Source organism: Pelophylax lessonae (assembly GCF_965119305.1).
Source record: "Pelophylax lessonae genome assembly, chromosome: 6".
Taxonomy (NCBI): domain Eukaryota; kingdom Metazoa; phylum Chordata; class Amphibia; order Anura; family Ranidae; genus Pelophylax; species Pelophylax lessonae.
In genome coordinates this window covers 8958076-8977508 of record NC_138773.1, presented here as the reverse complement: position 1 = coordinate 8977508, position 19433 = coordinate 8958076, and the positions used below count along the sequence as shown (strand labels likewise).

Sequence of the window (19433 nt, the reverse complement as noted above, 5' to 3'; positions counted from 1 at the left end):
GACAGGTACTCGAGTACTCCAATGACAGGTACTCAAAGTACCTGAGTACCTGTCATCAGAGTACCCGAGCACCTGTCATCAGAGTACCCGAGCACCTGTCATCAGAGTACCCGAATACCTGTCACCAGGCCATCAGAGTACCCGAGTACCTGTCACCAGCCCATCAGAGTACCCGAATACCTGTCATCAGAGTACCTGATGGGCTGGTGACAGGTACTCGGGTACTCCGATGACAGGTACTCGGGTACTCCGATGACAGGTACTCTGTACTCCGGTGACAGGTACTCAAAGTACTCAAGTACCTGTCATCAGAGTACCAGAGTACCTGCCATCAGAGTATCCGAATACCTGTCACCAGCCCATCAGAGTACCCGAGTACCTGTCTTCAGAGTACCTGATGGGCTGGTGACAGGTACTCGGGTACTCTGATGGGCTGGTGACAGGTACTCGGGTACCTTGATGGGCTAGTGACAGGTACTTTGATGGGCTAGTGACAGGTGCTCTTTATTGGGGGGGGCAATCAGTGTGTTTTGGGGTGCACTGTAATTGGTAACTAGCTGTTTTTTTTTGTATTTTGTTTTTAATAGCTTTTGCCTCTACATCAATCACTGTTACTTTTACAAAATTAAAGACTAAGTTAAGTAAAATAAAAAAAAAATAAAAAAAGATAGTCCTGTGACAGAATAAACCCGGCCATTGATCACTTCTTAATTGTGTGTCTGTTTTGCATGAAAAACAGTCTCATCTCTAGCAGTGAACTTGTCTCAGACCTACAAAATGATTTTGTCTTTTGCACTTTGCTGCAGGGGTCACAAATGCAAAAAACAAACTGTTGCACAGACAGTCGGGGTGAACAGGAAACACCCAAAGCTGAAAAAGTATCACCAAGATTGATGTCATTTTGTAGAAAACAAACTAAAGTAAAAGCAGAAGTTTTGTTCTGTAAATCTCTGGGGCGATGACCATATTGAATATCATCTATAGACCGGTGATCTCTACACATAACAGGAAAATAATAGAACTGTAATATTTTCATGTAAAGAAACCACAAAACTATCATACATTGGGCTTACCTGATTTGTCCAACTCTACAAAAAAATTTTAAAAAAAGAACATTAGATTTTGTTTCTTGGCATGCATCTCTTGCAATTAGCAAATCATCATTCCAGATAAAGTACAAAATAATAACCGCGCTAATGGAAAATGAATACAGCAGCAACTTCAAGTGTGACCACACCCTAAACGAAATCTATATAACAAATCGCGCGACTTGTTATATAGATTCCAGATAAAGTGACATTTAGTGAGAAGTATAGTTATAAATTATCATTTACACTCTGCTAACAATACATTGCTCACATTCCACTCTACATGATTCTGTAGTATGTATTAAGGCAGGATTGAGGTCCATGCTTTAAAAAATATATATTTGGTGATTGGAATATCCAGTCCATAAGGATTTCATTTCACAGGATAGAACATAGTAAGTAGATAAATTATGGTGGACATTGAACATTAACAGCAGTGGAAAAACTGAAGCCATAGCAGGTTCTAAGGGGCTTTGGTGGTGGCAGGGGGCCTCATTAGCGAGGCTGTTGAGGTAAATTAAAATGTAAAGTATGCAGTCTAGAAATGCTGACATCAGACCCACAGGAGAAATAATTAGACACTCTTAGTCTCAGAGCCTTCTTGTTTTATCCACTTTGTTTAGCCTAAAGTGATTGTAAACCCAATTTTTTAAAATAACTAATATGTCATACTTACCTGTTCTGGGGAATGGTTTTGCTCATAGAAGCCCAGATCCTCCTCTTCTCAGGTCCTCTGCCAGCACTGCTGGCTCCTCCCTCTACCCAGTGCCCCATAATCACTCATGCAGGCTCTCCCTCAAGCCAAGTTCTGTGTGTCCATTGATACACAGAATTCATTTTGGCCCAACCCTCAATAACTCCTCAAAGGCTGTAATTGACAGCATAGGAGTGGAGATTATGGCACATTGCTGCAATCAGATCTATTTCCTGAAGAGAGTGGCTGTGGAAGATTATGGAATTATGTGTAGTTCAAGACACTTTAGTCCAGCACTTCTTGAGAAACGGAAGATTCTCTAGAGCAGGGGTGTCAAACTCAATTTCATTGCGGGCTGCATCAGCAGTAGGGTTGTCCTCAAAGGGCCGGTTGTATCTGGGGTGCACTATGTACAAAGTGCAGAGTTCAGAGTTCAGGAGGGTGTTACATGCAGAGTGCATTATGTGCAGAGTTCAGGACTATGCTATGTACAGAGTACAAGGTTCAGGAGTGCTCTACATACAGAGTGCAGGGTTCAGGAGGGGGTTACATACAGAGTGTGGGGTTCAGGGGTGCGTTATGTAAAGATTGCAGCATTCAGGGGTGTACTTTGTACGGAATTCAGGGTTTAGGGGTGCACTGAGTCCATAACCCCAACCCCCATGAAGCTTCCTCACTTCTCTTTCACCTACCTGGCCCGGCTCTAGTATTTCCCTGTGTAGGCGGCTCTACTACCTGTGTATATTTAGGGAGATCATTCTTACTCTTAGATTCTGGAGATCTGTGCCCTACCGTGAGTGTGTCCAAGAATCTGTTAGATCTGGGAGCCTCTGAAGGCAGAGCTGTCCCTTTTAAACACAGAAGGCTTCTGTATTTATAAGTGACAGCATGGAGTCGGAAATGGGGGGGTGAGAGTCAAAGGTGGCAGAATGCAGTTCTGGATGCAAAACTGGGTGTGAGGGCCACATGACAAGGCCTGGAGGGCCGCATTTGGCCCACGGGCCTGGTGTTTGACATACGTTCTCTAGAGTAACAGCTATGGACATCAGAGGGTGCATCTGAATGTAGTGGTTATTAAAACATTTATGTAAGTAGACAATTGGCAACTTACACAATACACATGGCGATGACTGGCATGTAAGTGTAAACATACATATGTCATCCTCTGGGGGTGATTCTTCTCACAGCAGGACACGCTTCCTCAAAGGGCTTGTGGTAACATGGATGAGTCAGACTCACACTGGTCCATCAGTGTCTCAGCTTCTCTGGAAACAGGAAGGCAAAACTGGGTTCCACAACAACTAGGCTCCTGTAGATGTCGGTGAAAGCCTTGGAGATTAAAGGAGGACAGAAGTCAGCCTGTGGTTGAAGGCACTTGGCTCCAGAAGTGATATTATTTGCTTGGGGGTGTAGTTTTGAGGTAGGCTTGCTTCTGTCTCAATCCATTGAAAATGCATGAGAAGTTTTATTTTGAAGCATCAATTGTAAGCAGTACATAGGTGAGCTTCATTCTTCTATGTCAAAATAGTTTGAAAATGTGAAAAACATAATTAATGCCATGTGCACAATGAATGTAAGCTATTTCATCAACTTTATCCAAAATAAAACTTCACATGCATTTTTAGGTTGTTGACATGCCGCCAAGCTGAATCAGTGTGGGCTGCTAGTAATTTTAATTAGTTCTGCCATATTTACATGCTGGGCCCTGTCGTCATCTTCCTGTATATAAGCCAGCCTTGCCTATCTCTTTCTTCATTGGTTTGAGAAAGAGGTGGGCAAACTTGAAATGGGTAACCACGCTCCCACGTACGTGATGTCACTTCTGAAGCCATGTGCATTCCACCACTGGCTGACTTCTGCTCCTCCTTTGCTCAAGGCTTCCATTGACATCTATAGGAACCTAGCTACTGTGGAACCCAGCCTGTCCTAGCTGTTTCTAGAGGAGCTGAGTGACTGATGGACCTGCATGAGACTGACTCATCCATGTTGCCACAAATTACCTAATTATCTATATCTGTGTGTTGCCAATACTAAAGTGTGGGTTCCTTTTATGTACTGCTACACAGTCTGCTGTCCCTGGCTTCCATTGACATCTACAGGAGCTTAACTGCTCTGGAATCCATCCTGGCATTCCCCTTCTATGACTGAGAACTGATCAATCAAACACCATACAGAGCTCCGTGAGCAGAGAGACAGAGACTGTCAGGCACTTGCTTTCTGTTTTCCCCCTTCCCCCACTCACTGGAGTGCTGGTCTGTGGCCAGGGCTGCTGTTAGAAATTGCGGGGCCCCGTACAGACTACCTGGCAGGGCCCCCCCAAGAAAATATTAAAGATAAATTTAGCTAAAATTACAACAAAATCACTATTAGCAGACACAGATATAACATAACTCACATAATTCCTGCTAAATCTAAAAAGAAAAAACTATGTTAAATAAAAATGAAGATGAGATGAGAAAAATATACAGGCTGGGCAGTTGGAGCTCAGTGATCAGAGAGACAGAGGGAGAGAAACAAAGTTACAAATAAACTCCTGAGCAGAGATAACATTAGAGTCAGTGCTGGGAGGTTGGCCCACACAAGGGAGGGGGATTAGTGAGGCATAACTGTCTCTTTCTCAGCAGATAAAAGCTGATAGCCGGGAGAGGGACAGATCAGATTCAGGTGCTGGAGGAAGATTTCTGTATTTGTTGACCATCACTAATCCCCCTCTCTGTGTGGGCCCCCCTGTGCGCTCGGGCCCCCTACAAGAGGGATGGTGCCCCCCCCCTATCAGTGGCCCTGTCTGTGGCTGTTGGCAACTTGCTGAGAGGCTGAGCCGGGTGCCGATCCAGGCATGTGGGTAGATCCCGACCATATGGTCGCAATCTTTCCCCAGCCTGGACCGGCTTTGTGATGTCAGTGAACAGCGGGCTTTAGAATGAATGAATGAATTACCTGCACTCCTATGATCCACAGGAGAAGTACAGCCACACAACAGCAAAAATATTGGCTCAATAGAGGTCACATGGCTCAAAGAAGATGTGTTGGAATCTGAAATGCCAAAAAAACACACAAAAATCCGGATTCATTATTACCCGAATTTAACATATCCATTAAGTCTGATCTGAATGTACCATTATTCAAATATTGAGAATGACTCTATTAGACAAGTTATAGGAGAGGACCTGTCAGAGTCAGAATTATTCATATACACCAAGATGAGAGAACTTACCACTAAATCCCAATATCTGAACAGAAAGTGATGTATTCCCCTGAACATTCAGAATCCAGGATCCTGCAGCCGGACTTTTTATCAAATGGGAACTTAGAATAGCAAGATCATTGAAGAAATAGTAGTAGTAGTAGTAGTAATCGTAATAAAGATTTTTTCCAAATGTAAATGTGTTTCCTAAAATAATAAAGGATAAATAAATAGATACAATTTTAATACAGTTATAAATTGAAAACAAGTCTAATAAATGCATTTTGTTATTGCAGGTTTGTAAGTCTAACATTCAACCAATATCATCCAATTAGGGGAAGTGGGCGGTGTGCAGACAGATTACATTTTGCTTTGGTTAAAGAATTTCAGATAAAAGCTTCTAAGGGTGGAAATCCAATCCCAACAAATTCTACAAATTCCTCAACATGTATATATTGATTTCATGTCATCCACAAAATATTACCTCCATAGTAACACTAAGCTGGCTATATGCCTTACCTACGACATATTAACCTCCCTGGCGGTATGATTCTGTCAGGAATTCTGTACCAAAAGCGGTAAAATTTTTTTCATGGAAATTTGGCGTTATGTATTATAGGCCTACAATTCTTAGTAATTACTGACTTAAACCTGACCAAAACAAGAGTCTAGTAGACATCCCAGATGTGATAAATTTGAAACACAAACGCATGAATTATAATCTAATCAATAATATAATTTTATTATATTATATATATATATATATATATATATATATATATATATATATATATATATATATTATATAATAAAATTATATTATTGATTAGATTATAATTCATGCGTTATATTACATATATATATATATATATATATATATATATATGTGTGTGTATATATATATATATATATATATATATATACACATACATGCATATACATACATATATATATGTATGTATATATATATATATATATATATATATATATATATATATATATATATATATATATATATATATATATATATATATATATATATATATATATATAATATAAATGTTATGTGTGTGTTTGTGTTTTGTGCAACATTCAATGTTTGAATTTCCCTCCCTAGTTCAGCTCCCATGCAGCATTGCTGCTGCAGGGAACGGAACTAGGAAGTCATCACACCGACGGAGGACGGACGAGCGGCGGGGATCTCAGACGGCTGGCGATCTCAGCAATGGGAGATCATCGCTGGATCGCCAGGAGAAGGTAAGAGACTGCTGCACGCTCTGCCCATCCACCCCGAGCATGACTCGGGGATACCGATCCTAGCACAGAAAATCCACCCCGAGTCACGCTCGGGATTACCGCTAGGAGGGTTAATAATAATAATATATATGTTATAATAGTAATGATATATGTATTGTTTGCTGTGTAGTAGAAGGGTTTCTGTGGTTAATGTCTTTTAACAGAGATAAACCCGCTAATCATAATGATTAACTGGACACTGATTAGGGCTCCTTTTGATTTCTCAATATTCTGCACCCTTTTTAGACTAGGATACGGAGAAAGGGCAAGCATTTTGCCAGGGTCCTAATAAATGTAGAGCAGCCTTTCTCATCCTTTTCAACACAGAGGAACCCTTGAAATAAATTTCTGGTCTTGGGGAACCCTGCTAAAAATTAAAAATCTACAACCTATGACACATTAGTAGTGTCAACGCTCCTTACTCTTGTCATCATGGGAAGAATTACCCCTTACAGATCGCTAAAAGGAACAATGGTGTCATTGGAAACTTATCTGAGAGGCAGAAATTGCCTATTGCTCAAGGAACCCCTAGCAACCTCAGGAGGAACCCTAGGGTTCCACTGAACCCTGGTTGAGAAACTCTGGTCTAGAGCATCCCTGGGTACCTGTATTGAAATGTTTTGAGGTTAGTAGCAGGTAATTTTAGCCTTATTAGTGCACTTGTGATAGACTCAATTGTTTCTAAACTTAGTAACAGGAAAGCTAGTGAAGCTGTTTCTTCTTCCCCATGTCTTCCATTACATTGGTCTTTCTCCTGTTCCTGCTTCAACCCCTTCTGGTTTTGCTGCCTAAGGCTGACTCAGCAGTGAGAGGTGGCGCTGTGCGGAGAGGAATTGCGGAAAGGGGGGAGAACTGTCCCGGAGACAGCGTGCGTGCAGAGTGCAGGCATGTAAGGAGAGCGGTGCAGAGCTTCTGATTGAAGACTAAAGACTGACTGGACCCCCCCAGACTGTGAGGCGGCAGCGGGTGTGCAGGGGACCGGGAAAGGCTACAGCGGTGGCGGCAGGCGATCGAAGGATCGGAGGCAGGAGACCCTGACCGAGAGACCCACAGGACAGGCTGACTGGGGGCGGTGGGAAAGTGGTAGTACTGTGTGGGGGGAGTGAGGGATTGTGACAGTAAGGCGGCGGGAGCAGAGTAGGTGACTGACTGACTGACTGAGGGAGATGGAGGAGGGAGAAGGAGGAGGGAGAAGGATTCGCTGTCAAGCCCTGCAAGTGTCAGGTCAGGTTGCAGGGGAAGCTGTGCAGGAGCACAGAGACACAGACTAGTGAAAACAAAAGACAGAGACTGTTAAGTATTGAAAGTACCCGAGTGTTACCTGAGGAGTACCTGAGTGTTACCTGAGGAGTACCTGAGTGTTCCTGGGGAGTACCTGAGTGTTACTGGGGAGTACCTGAGTGTTACTGGGGAGTACCTGAGTGTTACCTGAGGAGTACCTGAGTGTTACTGGAGAGTGCCTGAGTGTTACTGGGGAGTACCTGAGTGTTACTGTGGAGTATCTGAGTGTTACCTGAGGAGTATCTGAGTGTTACTGGGGAGTACCTGGGTGTTACTGGGGAGTACCTGAGTGTTACCTGAGGAGTACCTGAGTGTTACTGGGGAGTAACTGAGTGTTACTTGAGAGTTTGTGAGTGTCTGCGAGTACCTGAGTGTCTGCGAGAGTGTCTGTGAGTACCTGAGTTTCTGTGAGTACTTGAGTACTGGAGTGTCTGGATGTCCAGTGAGCGCCAGTGAGTGTTGCGGAGTACCAGAGGGTAAGAAAATAGAGTTAGGAAGCTATAAAACAGCCACACAGGACAGACTTAAATTACTGAATCCCCATCAGATTAGATTAGTGATTAGGGTTGAGCGAACCCGGACTGTATTGTTCGGGTTTGTACCGGACTCTTGGGTATTCGGTACCCGGACCCGAACCAGAACATTTCACTGTATGTTCGGGTACTGTCCATTGTTCGGTAACGTTATTTGATGTTTTGGCGCTGTTTTAATGGCGCGGTTTCAACAGGTGCAAGGCAGCCAATCAGCAAGCGTTTAACTAGTGTTCCCTAGAAGCCATCACAGCCATGCCTACTAATGGCATGGCTGTGATTGGCCAGTGCAGCATGTGACCCAGAGTCTATATAAGCTGGAGTCACATAGCGCCGCACGTCACTCTGCTCAAACTATACTAGGGAGAGGTTCCTGATGCTGCTGAGGGAGAGATAGGAGATTACTGTAGGGTCAGGCTGGAGCTTGCTTTGAGGAAAAGCATAGGAACAATATTCTTTAATCAGACAGCGATCTACATTGATTTGACTGTGTGGGGTGCAGTGCACAATGTTTTTGCCCAGAGGGAGAGATGGGAGTTTACTGTAGGGTCAGGCTGGAGATTGCTTTGAGGGAAAGCATAGATAGGAACAGTCTTCTTTAATCAGACAGCGATCTACATTGATTGTATTGTGTGGGGGTGCAGTGCACGATCTTTATGCCCTGACCTGAGCCCATTGAGGAGGAGAAAGGAGAAAAAAAAACTTTTATCAGTCTGCTGGGTGCTGCACATTTAATGCAAGCTCAGTGCATACGTGTCTGCTTAATCTGCATTTAAAAAAAGACATTTTTTTTCCTTCATATTTAACTTTGACATACAGTCTTTAGACAGACACTGCTTTTCTAATCTGCTCTTCAAAAAGCACCAATGTAAGGGGAAAATAATTATTTTTCAGTATTTAGGGAAAAAAAATATTTTTCAGTTTTTCATTCAAATGTTTTTTTTTTTTTTATTCAATAGCGGAATAGAAAAACAACAGTATCCAACCTGTTAGGCGTGCGGTGTGTAGCGGCCATTTCCAGCAACCTCAGTGCATATGTGTCTGCTTAATCTGCATTTAAAAAAGAAAAAAAAACGTTTTTCCTTCATATTTTACTGTGACTTACAGCATTTAGACAGACACTGCATTTTAAATCTGCTATTCAACAAGCACCAATTAAGGGGACAATTATTTTTCAGCTTTTCATTCATGTGTTACAGTTCGATACACCCATTGCATACTGTTGTTGTATTCCGCTTTGCAATACAAACCCATTTAGGGGGGAAAAAAAGTTAATTCCGGCCCTGTCTGCATATGTTACAGTGAGATACACCCATTGCATACTGTTGTGTTGCTCATTGCAATGAAAACCCATTTAGGGGAAAAAAAAGTTAATTGCGGCCCTGTCTGCATATGGTACAGTGAGATACACCCATTGCATACTGTTGTGTTGCGTATTGCAATAAAAACCCATTTAGGGGGGGAAAAAAAAGTTAATTGCGGCCCTGTGTGCATATGGCACAGTGAGATGCACCCATTGTATACTGTTGTGTTGCGCATTGCAATAAAAACCCATTTACAGGGAAAAAATGAATTGCGGCCTAGGCTGCATATGTTACAGTGAGATAAACCCATTGCATACTGTTGTATTCTGATTTACAATAAAAACCCATTTAGGTGAGAAAAAGTAAATTGCGGCCCTGTCTGCATATGTTACAGTGAGATACACCCATTACATACTGTTGTGTTGCATATTGCAATAAAAACCCATTTAGGGGGAAAAAAACTGTTAATTGTGTGCCTCTGTGCATATGGTACAGTGAGATACACCCATTGCATACTGTTGTGTTGCGCATTGGAATGAAAACCCATTTAGGGGAAAAAAAATTAATTGCAGCCTAGGCTGCATATGTTACAGTGAGATACATCCATTGCATACTGTTGTATTCCGCTTTGCAATACAAACCCAATTAGGGAAAAAAAAAATTGTGGCCTAGTCTGCATATTTTACTGTGAGATACACCCTTTGGATACTGTTGTTCTATTCCACTATTCAATAAAAACCCGTTTAGGGAAAAAATATTACATTGCGGCCTAGTCTGCATATTTTACTGTGAGATACACCCTTTGGATACTGTTGTTCTATTCCGCTATTCAATAAACACCCATTTAGGGGAAAAAATATTACATTGAGGCCTAGTCTGCATATGTTACAGCGCATCAAGGCACACAGGTCTCGCATGGAGGCCCAGTTACTGGTGGTGAAGTGGTGCTGTTCCGCAGAGCGACTCATGCATGCGCGCTGCAGCTGAAACTCCACTATGGCCTGCTGCTGCTCGCACAGTCTGGCCAGCATGTGCAAGGTGAAGTTCCACCTTGTGGGCACGTCACATATGAGGCGGTGATCGAGAAGGCCGAAGTTACGCTGCAGCGCTGACAGGCGAGCAGCAGCAGTGTGAGAACGCCGAAAGTGTGAACAGACGGCCCGCACTTTCTGCAGCAGCTCTGACATATTGGGGTAATTTCTAAGGAACCTCTGCACCACCAAATTCAGCACATGCGCCAGGCAAGGGATGTGTGTCAAACCGGCTAGGCCCAGAGCTGCTACGAAATTTTCGCCCATTATCATGCGATCGAGGGCGAATACAGATGCACGAGATGTAAGCATGTTACTTCCCTGGAAGCTCAGGTCCTGAATCTAGGGAAGCAGCTGGCAACACTGAGAACAATGTCCATACTGAAGGAGAGCTGGGATCATACCCGTCAGGTGCAGGCCGGGGCCTGCACAAAGGAGGGTGGAAATACAAGGGTGCAGGCATCAGAGCAGAGTAGATGGGTGACAGTTAGGAGGGGTAGAAGAGAAGGCCAGGAGGCTGATCCTAGGCTGGAGCACCCCAATAAATACGCCCCGTTGCGTGATGTTGGGGAAACCAGTCAGGGACCAGCATTGCTGGAGCAGAGCGACGCCCCTAGCTGCCAGGGGAAGAACTCCTCCAGCGAGGGTGGGAGAAAGGGAAAGGAAAGACATTATTATTAGAAGGACAGACAGGGCAATCTGTCACAAAGACCGTCAAACTGTCTGTTGTTTACCGGGCGCTCGGGTTCGGCACATCGTGGATTGGGTGGACAGATTACTGGGTGGGGCTGGGGAAGACCCAGCTGTCATGATACATGTGGGTACCAATGACATAGGCAGAGGGAGATGGAGAGTCCTAAAAAACGATTTCAGGGAATTAGGAGCTAAGTTGAGGAGTAGGACCTCCAAAGTAGCATTTTCAGAAATACTACCTGTACCTCGAGCCACACCAGAGAGGCAGCGGGAGATGAGGGAAGTAAACAAGTGGCTGAGGAGCTGGTGTAGTAAGGAGGGTTTTCGGGTTCCTGGAGAACTGGGACGACTTCTCAGTCGGCTACCGGCTCTTTAGTAGGGATGGATTGCACCTAAATGGAGAGGGTGTAACCGTACTGGGTGTGAAGATGGCCAACAAGTTAGAGGGGCTTTTAAACTAGGTGATGGGGGGAGGGTACAGATGTAGAATTAGCCAGCGGGGAGCAAGGTTCAGTGGGTACAAACGGGGACATTAGCGGAAGGGGAACTCCAAGTTCCTAAATCCAAGGTGGGTATGGGAAATGATCACAAGAGCAGACTGAAAAAAAAAAAAAACATCAAACGAGGATATAGTATGCATCCGGTCAAAATTACGAGGGTTGTATACCAATGCTAGAAGCCTGGCCAAAATGATGGGAGAGCTGGAGCTGCTGATGTATGAGGAGGACTTACATTTTGTGGGGATTACAGAGACTTGGTTTGACAGCTCTCATGATTGGTTGGCGACCATTCAGGAGTATTCCCTTTATCGCAGAGATAGAGAAGGTAAAAAAGGTGGAGGGGTATGTCTGTATATTAAGAAAAACGTACAGGTAAATATGAGGGTTAATATTAATAATGGCGCTATGGATGAGGCAGAATCTCAATGGGTAGAACTTCAAAGGGAAGGCACTATGGGGAAAGTAATATTGGGCGTATGCTATAGCCCCCCAACCAGAGGGAGGAGGGGAGGTGGACCTCCTTTACAGATTGGATTGGCAGCAAGGATGGGAAATGTCATTATAATAGGAAACTTTAATTATCCAGATATAGATTGGGTGGAAGGAAACGCGCAATCATCCAGGGCCCGGCAGTTCCTAAATGTTTTGCAGGACAATTTTATGGGTCAGATGGTGAACGCACCGACAAGAAACAATGCGGTACTTGACCTACTGATTACCAACAATACAGACCTGCTCACGGATATAGAAATAAGGGGCAACTTAGGAAACAGTGACCATAGGTCAATTAGTTTCAGTATTAATCATGGAAATAGGAAACACAAAGTAATATAAGGACACTGAATTTCAACAGAGCCAATTTCCCAAAACTGTGCTTTTTGCTAGAAAATATCAGATGGGATAGAACCCTGGGAACAAAGAACACGGAGGAAAAATGGGAGTGCTTCAAGAGCATACTAAACAAAGGGATTGACCAGTGCATTCTAAAGGAAAATACATTTAAAAGAGCAAAACTAAACCCTGGGTGGCTAAACTCCAACATAAAAATGCATATTAATACTAAAGAAAAGGCCTTCAAAAAATACAAGGCTGAGGGGTCATTGGCAGCATTCAAGCATTACAAAGAGTGTAATAAGAAATGTAAAAGTGAAATCAAGGTGGCTAAAATAGAACACGAGAGACATATAGCGGAAGAGAGTAAAAAAAAACCCAAGAAATTCTTTAAGTATATAAACAGTAGGAAAGCGAGGCCAGAACGCATTGGCCCCATAAAAGACGACAAAGGAAATCTAGCCACAAAGGACAGAGAGAAGGCAAAAGTGTTAAATCATTTCTTCTCTTCGGTCTAAACAAAATTGGGGGGCTACACTAAACCAGCTTGTAAGGATAAACAAAATGATACACCTCACGAAGTAACCCCATGGCTAACAGAAGATAGACTTAGAACTAAACTAGAGAAACTTAACATAAATAAATCACCGGGACCGGATGGCTTGCACCCGAGGGTTCTTAAAGAGCTCAGCCAGGTGATAGCCAGACCATTATTCTTGATCTTTAAGGATAGTCTACAGACGGGTATGGTGCCAGCTGATTGAAAAAAAGCCAATGTGGTACCAATATTTAAAAAAGGGCCAAGATATATCCAGGGTAACTATAGGCCGGTCAGCCTAACATCAGTAGCCTGCAAGATTTTGGAGGGGATGTTAGGAGACCACATACAAGACTTCAGTAATGAAAACGGTATTATTAGTAGTAATCAGCATGGATTCATGAAAAACCGTTCTTGCCAGACCAATCTATTAACCTTCTACGATGAAGTGAGCTGCCACCTAGATAAAGGTAAGCCTGTGGATGTGGTGTATCTGGACTTTGCAAAGGCATTTGACACCGTTCCCCACAAACGCTTACTGTACAAACTAAGGAATGTAGGTATGGACCATAAGGTGAGTACCTGGATAGAGAACTGGCTCCAGGGGAGAGTACAGAGGGTGGTGATAAATGGGGAGTACTCGGATTGGGCAGGTGTGGAAAGTGGGGTCCTCCAAGGTTCTGTCCTGGGACCAATCCTGTTTAATTTATTCATAAACGACCTAGAGGAGGGAATATCTAGCACAATCTTGGTATTTGCCGATGATACTAAACTAAGCATGCCAATATCTTCTATGCGGGATGTGGAAACCTTACAAGCGGACCTGAACAAAATAATGGGGTGGGCAACTACATGGCAGATGAGGTTTAATGTTAAAAAATTGTAAAGTAATGCCCTTGGGCATCAGAAACACGAGAGCAAGCTACTCGCTAGGGGGGGGGGGGAACCTCTGGGTGAATCTAAGATGGAAAAGGACCTGGGGGACCTGGTGGACAACAGGCTTGGCAGTGGCATGCAAGCAAATCCAACAAAATACTGGCAGGTATAAAAAAGGGGATTCACTCCAGAAATAAAGAGATTATTCTCCCACTCTACAAGACTCTGGTCCGGCCACATCTGGAGTATGCCGCCCAGTTCTGGGCACCGGTCCTCAGAAAGGATGTGCTGGAACTGGAGGGAGTCCAGAGAAGGGCAACAAAAATAATTAGGGGAATGGAGGACATCAGCTATGAGCAAAGACTACAAGCACTGAACTTATTCTATCTGGAGAAGAGACGCTTGAGAGGGGATATGATATCAATGTACAAATACTGTACTGGTGAGGACCCTAGCATAACTAACAAACTATTCAGAGAAAGGAAAAACAATAAGACACGGGCCACTCACTAAAACGAGAGGAAAAACAGTTTAACCTAAAAATACGTAAGGGATTCTTTACTGTCAGAGCGGTAAGGATGTGGAATTCTCTTCCACAAGCAGTAGTATCAGCTGGGAGCATTGATAGTTTCAAAAAACTATTAGATGGGCATGTTAAAGACCACAACATACAAGGGTATACAATGTACGTTTAACATCAAATGTCTTTTTTCAACCTCATAAACTATGTAACTATGTATCCAGGGCACTCAAAAGCACTACAGCATGGCTCTAAGAATTCAATAATTGGTGTGCTTCCAGTATACCGTCAGTCTACTCCAGGATGAAGGAATGCACACAGATCCCACCCATTAAAGTGTACTGTACACCTTTCCCTGATGAAGTGGCCAGTCCACCAAAGAGCCATGGAACACAGTAATGGTGTGTTTTAACCACTTGCCGACCGCCGCACGACTATTTACGTCGGCAGTCAGCCCCTCACAGGCAAAGCGACGTAGGTGTACGTCGCTAGCCTGTGAGGCTCTAGGGAGCGAGCGCACGGCGCCGGAGGCACGCTCCCGATTGCTCACGGACCCCCTCGCGCATGTGCCCGGCGGACCCAATGTCCGCCGGGCACTCGTCATTGTCCGTTACAGCGGGAGAAAGGCAGGCGGCTAATGTAAACAAAGCCGCCTGTCATTCTCCCCTGTGTAAGAATTGAGATCATACGGTTCTTCTATGTAGGACCATTGATCTCTGTTCTTACACCTCAAGCCACATCCAATCACAGTTAGAATCATGCCCCTAGGGACACACTTAACCCCTCCCTCTCAAAAAAAGATAACCCCTTCACTGCCGGTGTCATTTGTACAGTAACAGTGCATATGTATAGCACTGACTACTGTAGTAATGTCACTGGTAACCCCAAAAGTGTCAAAAATGTCAGTCAAGGGTCCGATCTGTCCGCCGCATGTCGCAGTCCCGCAAAAAAAATCGTAGATCGCTGCCATTACTCGTTAAAAAAAAAAACAACAAAAATGACAGAAATCTTTCCCTTAGTTAGTAAACGCAATAACTTTTTGCGCAAACCAATCAAAATACGCTTTTTGCGATTTTTTTTTTTTACCAAACATATGTAGAATAAAACAAATTGGCCTAAAATGTTAAAAAAATGATTTTTACATTTTTTTGGGGAATTTTATATAAAAAAGTGTGAAAAATATTGTTATTTTTGCAAAATTGACGCTCTTTTTTTGTTTATAGCGCATGATCAAAAAATCGCACAGGTGATCAAATACCACCAAAAGAAAGCTCTGTTTGTGGGAAAAAAAAGGACGTCAAATTCGTTTAGGTACAGCTTTGTACGACCGTGCAATTGTCCGTTAAATTCATGCAGTGCCGAATCGCAAAATAGGCCCTGGTCAGGAAGGGGGTAAAATCTTCCAGGGCTTAAGTGGTTAACCTGATCTTATGATAAATAAATACTGATTTCCCTGAAGAATTCATTTGGAAGCACCTTTTTATTTATTTGGGCACCTCTTCTGACCACTATGTAGTTTCAATGTTGGGGACTTAACCCCTTTACCATTATTCACAGGATCTGTTTGTAGTCTAATGCAATGGAAGTCTCTGATGAGCGTTGAGATTGATCACCCACACTCTGCATGGAGACAGTCCTATCCTTCACATGCACTAAATTAGGTAGCTTGACTCTAGGATGGGTTTCCAGTAACCCTATAAATGTGATTATGCCCTTACTACACTTTCTGCTATCCTTTCCATTAAAGTAAAACTGAATACTACACTTAGAAGGATCTCTCCTGTGGCTTTTTCACCTTGTCTCTGCTCACCTGGAGCACCGTTGACACATTTAAGATATCGCTGTCAAGGTTCTTATATCATAAAACATTTTGAGCAATCACATTCAGTATCATGATGTCAGTTGTCATTGTGATCTCAAATTCATTATATGATAGTAATAGGTATTGTGATGTTAAACATTTTTATAACATCACAAGACATTTTTGTGATGTCATGGTGAAAAGCAACCATGTGAAAAATGAAGCAAACTATGCAGGAAATGCATATACTGTACATGCTGCCAGGCATACAGCTGGTGGGAAGTATTTGGCACAAATGCATGTAGAGAAAAGAATCTTCCTGGAGTCTATAAGCCCATGTGTCAATGGACTTTTGTTAACTTTCAATGGGTTTTTGAATGTTTATACAAGTTTTTGATAATGCAATATCTGCTTAAAGCAGGTCGAACGTTGGTGAGAAGTAGGTCAGCTCCGGTTCAAATGTACCTGTTGCTGGATTCTGAAGGATCTCAGAAGTATTTCAAACTGATCTGACACAATCAACACAACATCAAAGTCCATCAACAAAGGCCCTTAGAATGGACAGGATCCGGGGTCACTAAAGCATTAAATGTGTTCACATCTCAGGTGTCCGGTGAACCAAGAAGAAAAAAATTCCCTTACACTAAGTTTGGGTTCAATAATGTAATTCCCACTCACTCACAGGACACTTTGTGTGAATTTTGGCAGTAAGGATTCATTTTCATTTCATTAGACATCAGTTTTGTCTTCTTGTTGTAAATGATATAATCTATACATTCCGACATTCTTACTGTAAATCTTCAGTCATGAACTTACCATTTGGATCAGTAAAATTAAGAGTGAACATCTCATTTCCTGTGATCAGTAGATATGATAAGGAATTTGTAACATTAAACACGTCAGTATATATGTCAGTATACGTGCCAGTGATATTTTTGTTGATGTTCAGGATGCGCACAGATGAATTTAGAGGTTTAGACAATAATAATTCCAATGAGTGAAATAACTGTCAAAAATAAGAAAGTAAGAAAAAAATATTATTTCAAATAAACACATTACATTTATAAAGGAATACATTTATTGGCACAAACCTTTGCTATAGTTAACCCCCCCCCCCCATTTATTTCCTATACAAACCCAGTTGTAGCAGTCTTTCTTAGTACATCAAGGGCTAAAGATACCATTGAGTAGGGATGGGCGAATGGTTTGGTCCAAGCCTGAGTTCAGGCTGAACATTGGCTGTTCACCTAATTAACCCGAATTATCGAGGTGTTCGTCCATTTGTTCGGCTCACCGAATGACCACAATGTACTACACCGCTGCACAGTGCATTGGAAGTCCTAATTGGCTGAAGCAATGAAAGCTTTGCCCAATCAGGGCACAGAGCACGGTCAGAGCCATGAATGGAGAAATTAATGATTACTCTATCCAATTATGGCTCATTGCTCTTAGTCCCACCCCACACTATAAAAGTATTCTTTTAATAGCGGCCAATTGTAAGGTGATATCGGTGTGGAGAGAGAGAGAGAACATGGCTCTGTTCAGTGCTACTAGATAGTAATGCCCCGTACACACGTGCAGATTATCTGAAGACTTTTGTCTGCAGACTTATTGTTTCTATGTAGTGCAAGGGCCTGCCGGACTTACAAATTGAAAGTGTTTAGGTTTGACCTCATATTATATGGTTTTGGTAAGTCTGCAGACAAAAGTCTTCAGATAATCTGCACGTGTGTACGAGGCATTAGTGTGCTATTCTGATTCTATTGTCAGTGTAGAATCGCAGTTTAGTGTGAATTTAGTGATAGTTCAGTCAGTGTGATTGGAGTGACCATTTATTTTTACTTTAGTGTCACTTTAGTGTGAATCTAGTGACCACTTCTGGATGTGACCCCGGCTTGGATTACTACCCACTCCTGGACTTGACCCTGGCTTGTTCCTGCTCTCATTTCCTCACTGTTGCTGTGTGATTATTATTATTTTTGTTCCTCCAATAAACTGCTTCATTTTACCTGAATTCCCATGTGATCTGGTTTCATGGCACCCTGACAGTACACAAGGGCCATGAATCCTGACGATGCAGGGGCTTCTACGCTCCCCATGCTGGTTACCAGGCTCGAATCAACAAGATCACCTTTTGGGTCAGTTCACTCAGGTATTGCAAACATTGCTTGAATGCACAGGACAGAAAAAAACTATACTGGAAGGGACCAGTAGAAAAAAGAGAGCCTTTTGGGGATGGATAAATGAAACCACAGGGTCTTGGGTAGGTCAACTAGAATGTGTTTTATTTGGTGTAAATAATAAACACACAGATGCAGACTATGGTTCAAACAGAGGAGTACAGAGGTATGGATAGTGCAAACAAGGGTGTATAGAATAACACTTGTGGTGTAACCAACATTGTGAGAGGTGGTGATAATGATCAAGTAATGTTATAAACAATATAGTACAATAAGACATATAAGTTACATATAAATTGCAATGAATTATTCACACCTTGCTCCTGGTGCTGCTAGGCCGGTGGTTCCCTTATTGGAGAACGATAATCCCGGGATTTTTGATTACCCGAGATTGTTGCCTCCTTTCGTAGGGTATTCAATGTGCCTGCTCACTCTGCCTCTGCTGCTAAGCTGCTCCTGTCCATTCAACAGGGTATACAAACCAATGTCAAGTATGCCAATGAATTTGGTACCCTGGCAGTCTGGGCTGGAATAATGAGGCTCTGGTGGCTGTCTTCTCTCATGGTCTCTCTGATGCATTGAAGGATGAGATTGTGGCCAAGAATCTCCCTGATTTTTATTAATACCAGGCTCACAGAGAAACCATCATTTAAGGAAGGGCCTGCGGAGGCCTCCTACCAGATTGGCTCCTACATTTTCTTTCCCACCCATTCCTTCCTCACCTCCCATGCCTCCTGAGGTTGGTGCGCCTGGCTGTGAACCCATGCAGCTAGGGTTTACTCACCTTTTCAAGGCTGAGCGGGTCCTTTAGAAGGAGGGAGGGCCAGTGCTTGTATTGCAGCCTTGGTGGTAATTTCCTGAAATCTTGTCCTACCCGTCCGGGAAACGCTCGCACCTAAGGTCCTGTCGGGGGCAGATCTTAGGTGGAATTTCCTCATCCCCAGTAAAGATAAACCACTAATCACAGTTGTCCTCTCCTGGGCAGTGGGCTCGTGGTTACTCAGGCGTTGGTGGACTCCGGTGCTGGCGGTTACTTTATTGAAAGTACGTTTGCTGCTGCTAATTCCATACCCTTGCAGCCTCGTG

At 43.0% G+C, this 19433-nt stretch overlaps 2 protein-coding genes across 2 annotated transcripts in view; one reads left to right on the top strand and one right to left on the bottom strand.

Moving 5' to 3' along the window:
* Positions 1-17029, bottom strand: part of LOC309557608 (uromodulin-like) — a gene marked incomplete at its 3' end in the record, with an annotated part of 51161 nt that extends 34132 nt beyond the window's left edge. Inside the window, exons 1-2 of the mRNA XM_082260400.1 lie at positions 16984-17029; positions 1074-1088 (exon numbers count right to left, since the gene is read on the bottom strand). Of these exons, the coding sequence (XP_082116526.1) occupies positions 1074-1088; positions 16984-17014 (46 nt within the window). The 5' untranslated portion in view covers positions 17015-17029. The remainder of the gene's footprint in view (positions 1-1073; positions 1089-16983) is intronic.
* Positions 1-19433, top strand: part of LOC309558391 (uncharacterized protein) — a gene marked incomplete at its 3' end in the record, with an annotated part of 897500 nt that overhangs the window by 202336 nt on the left and 675731 nt on the right. The window lies entirely within an intron of this gene.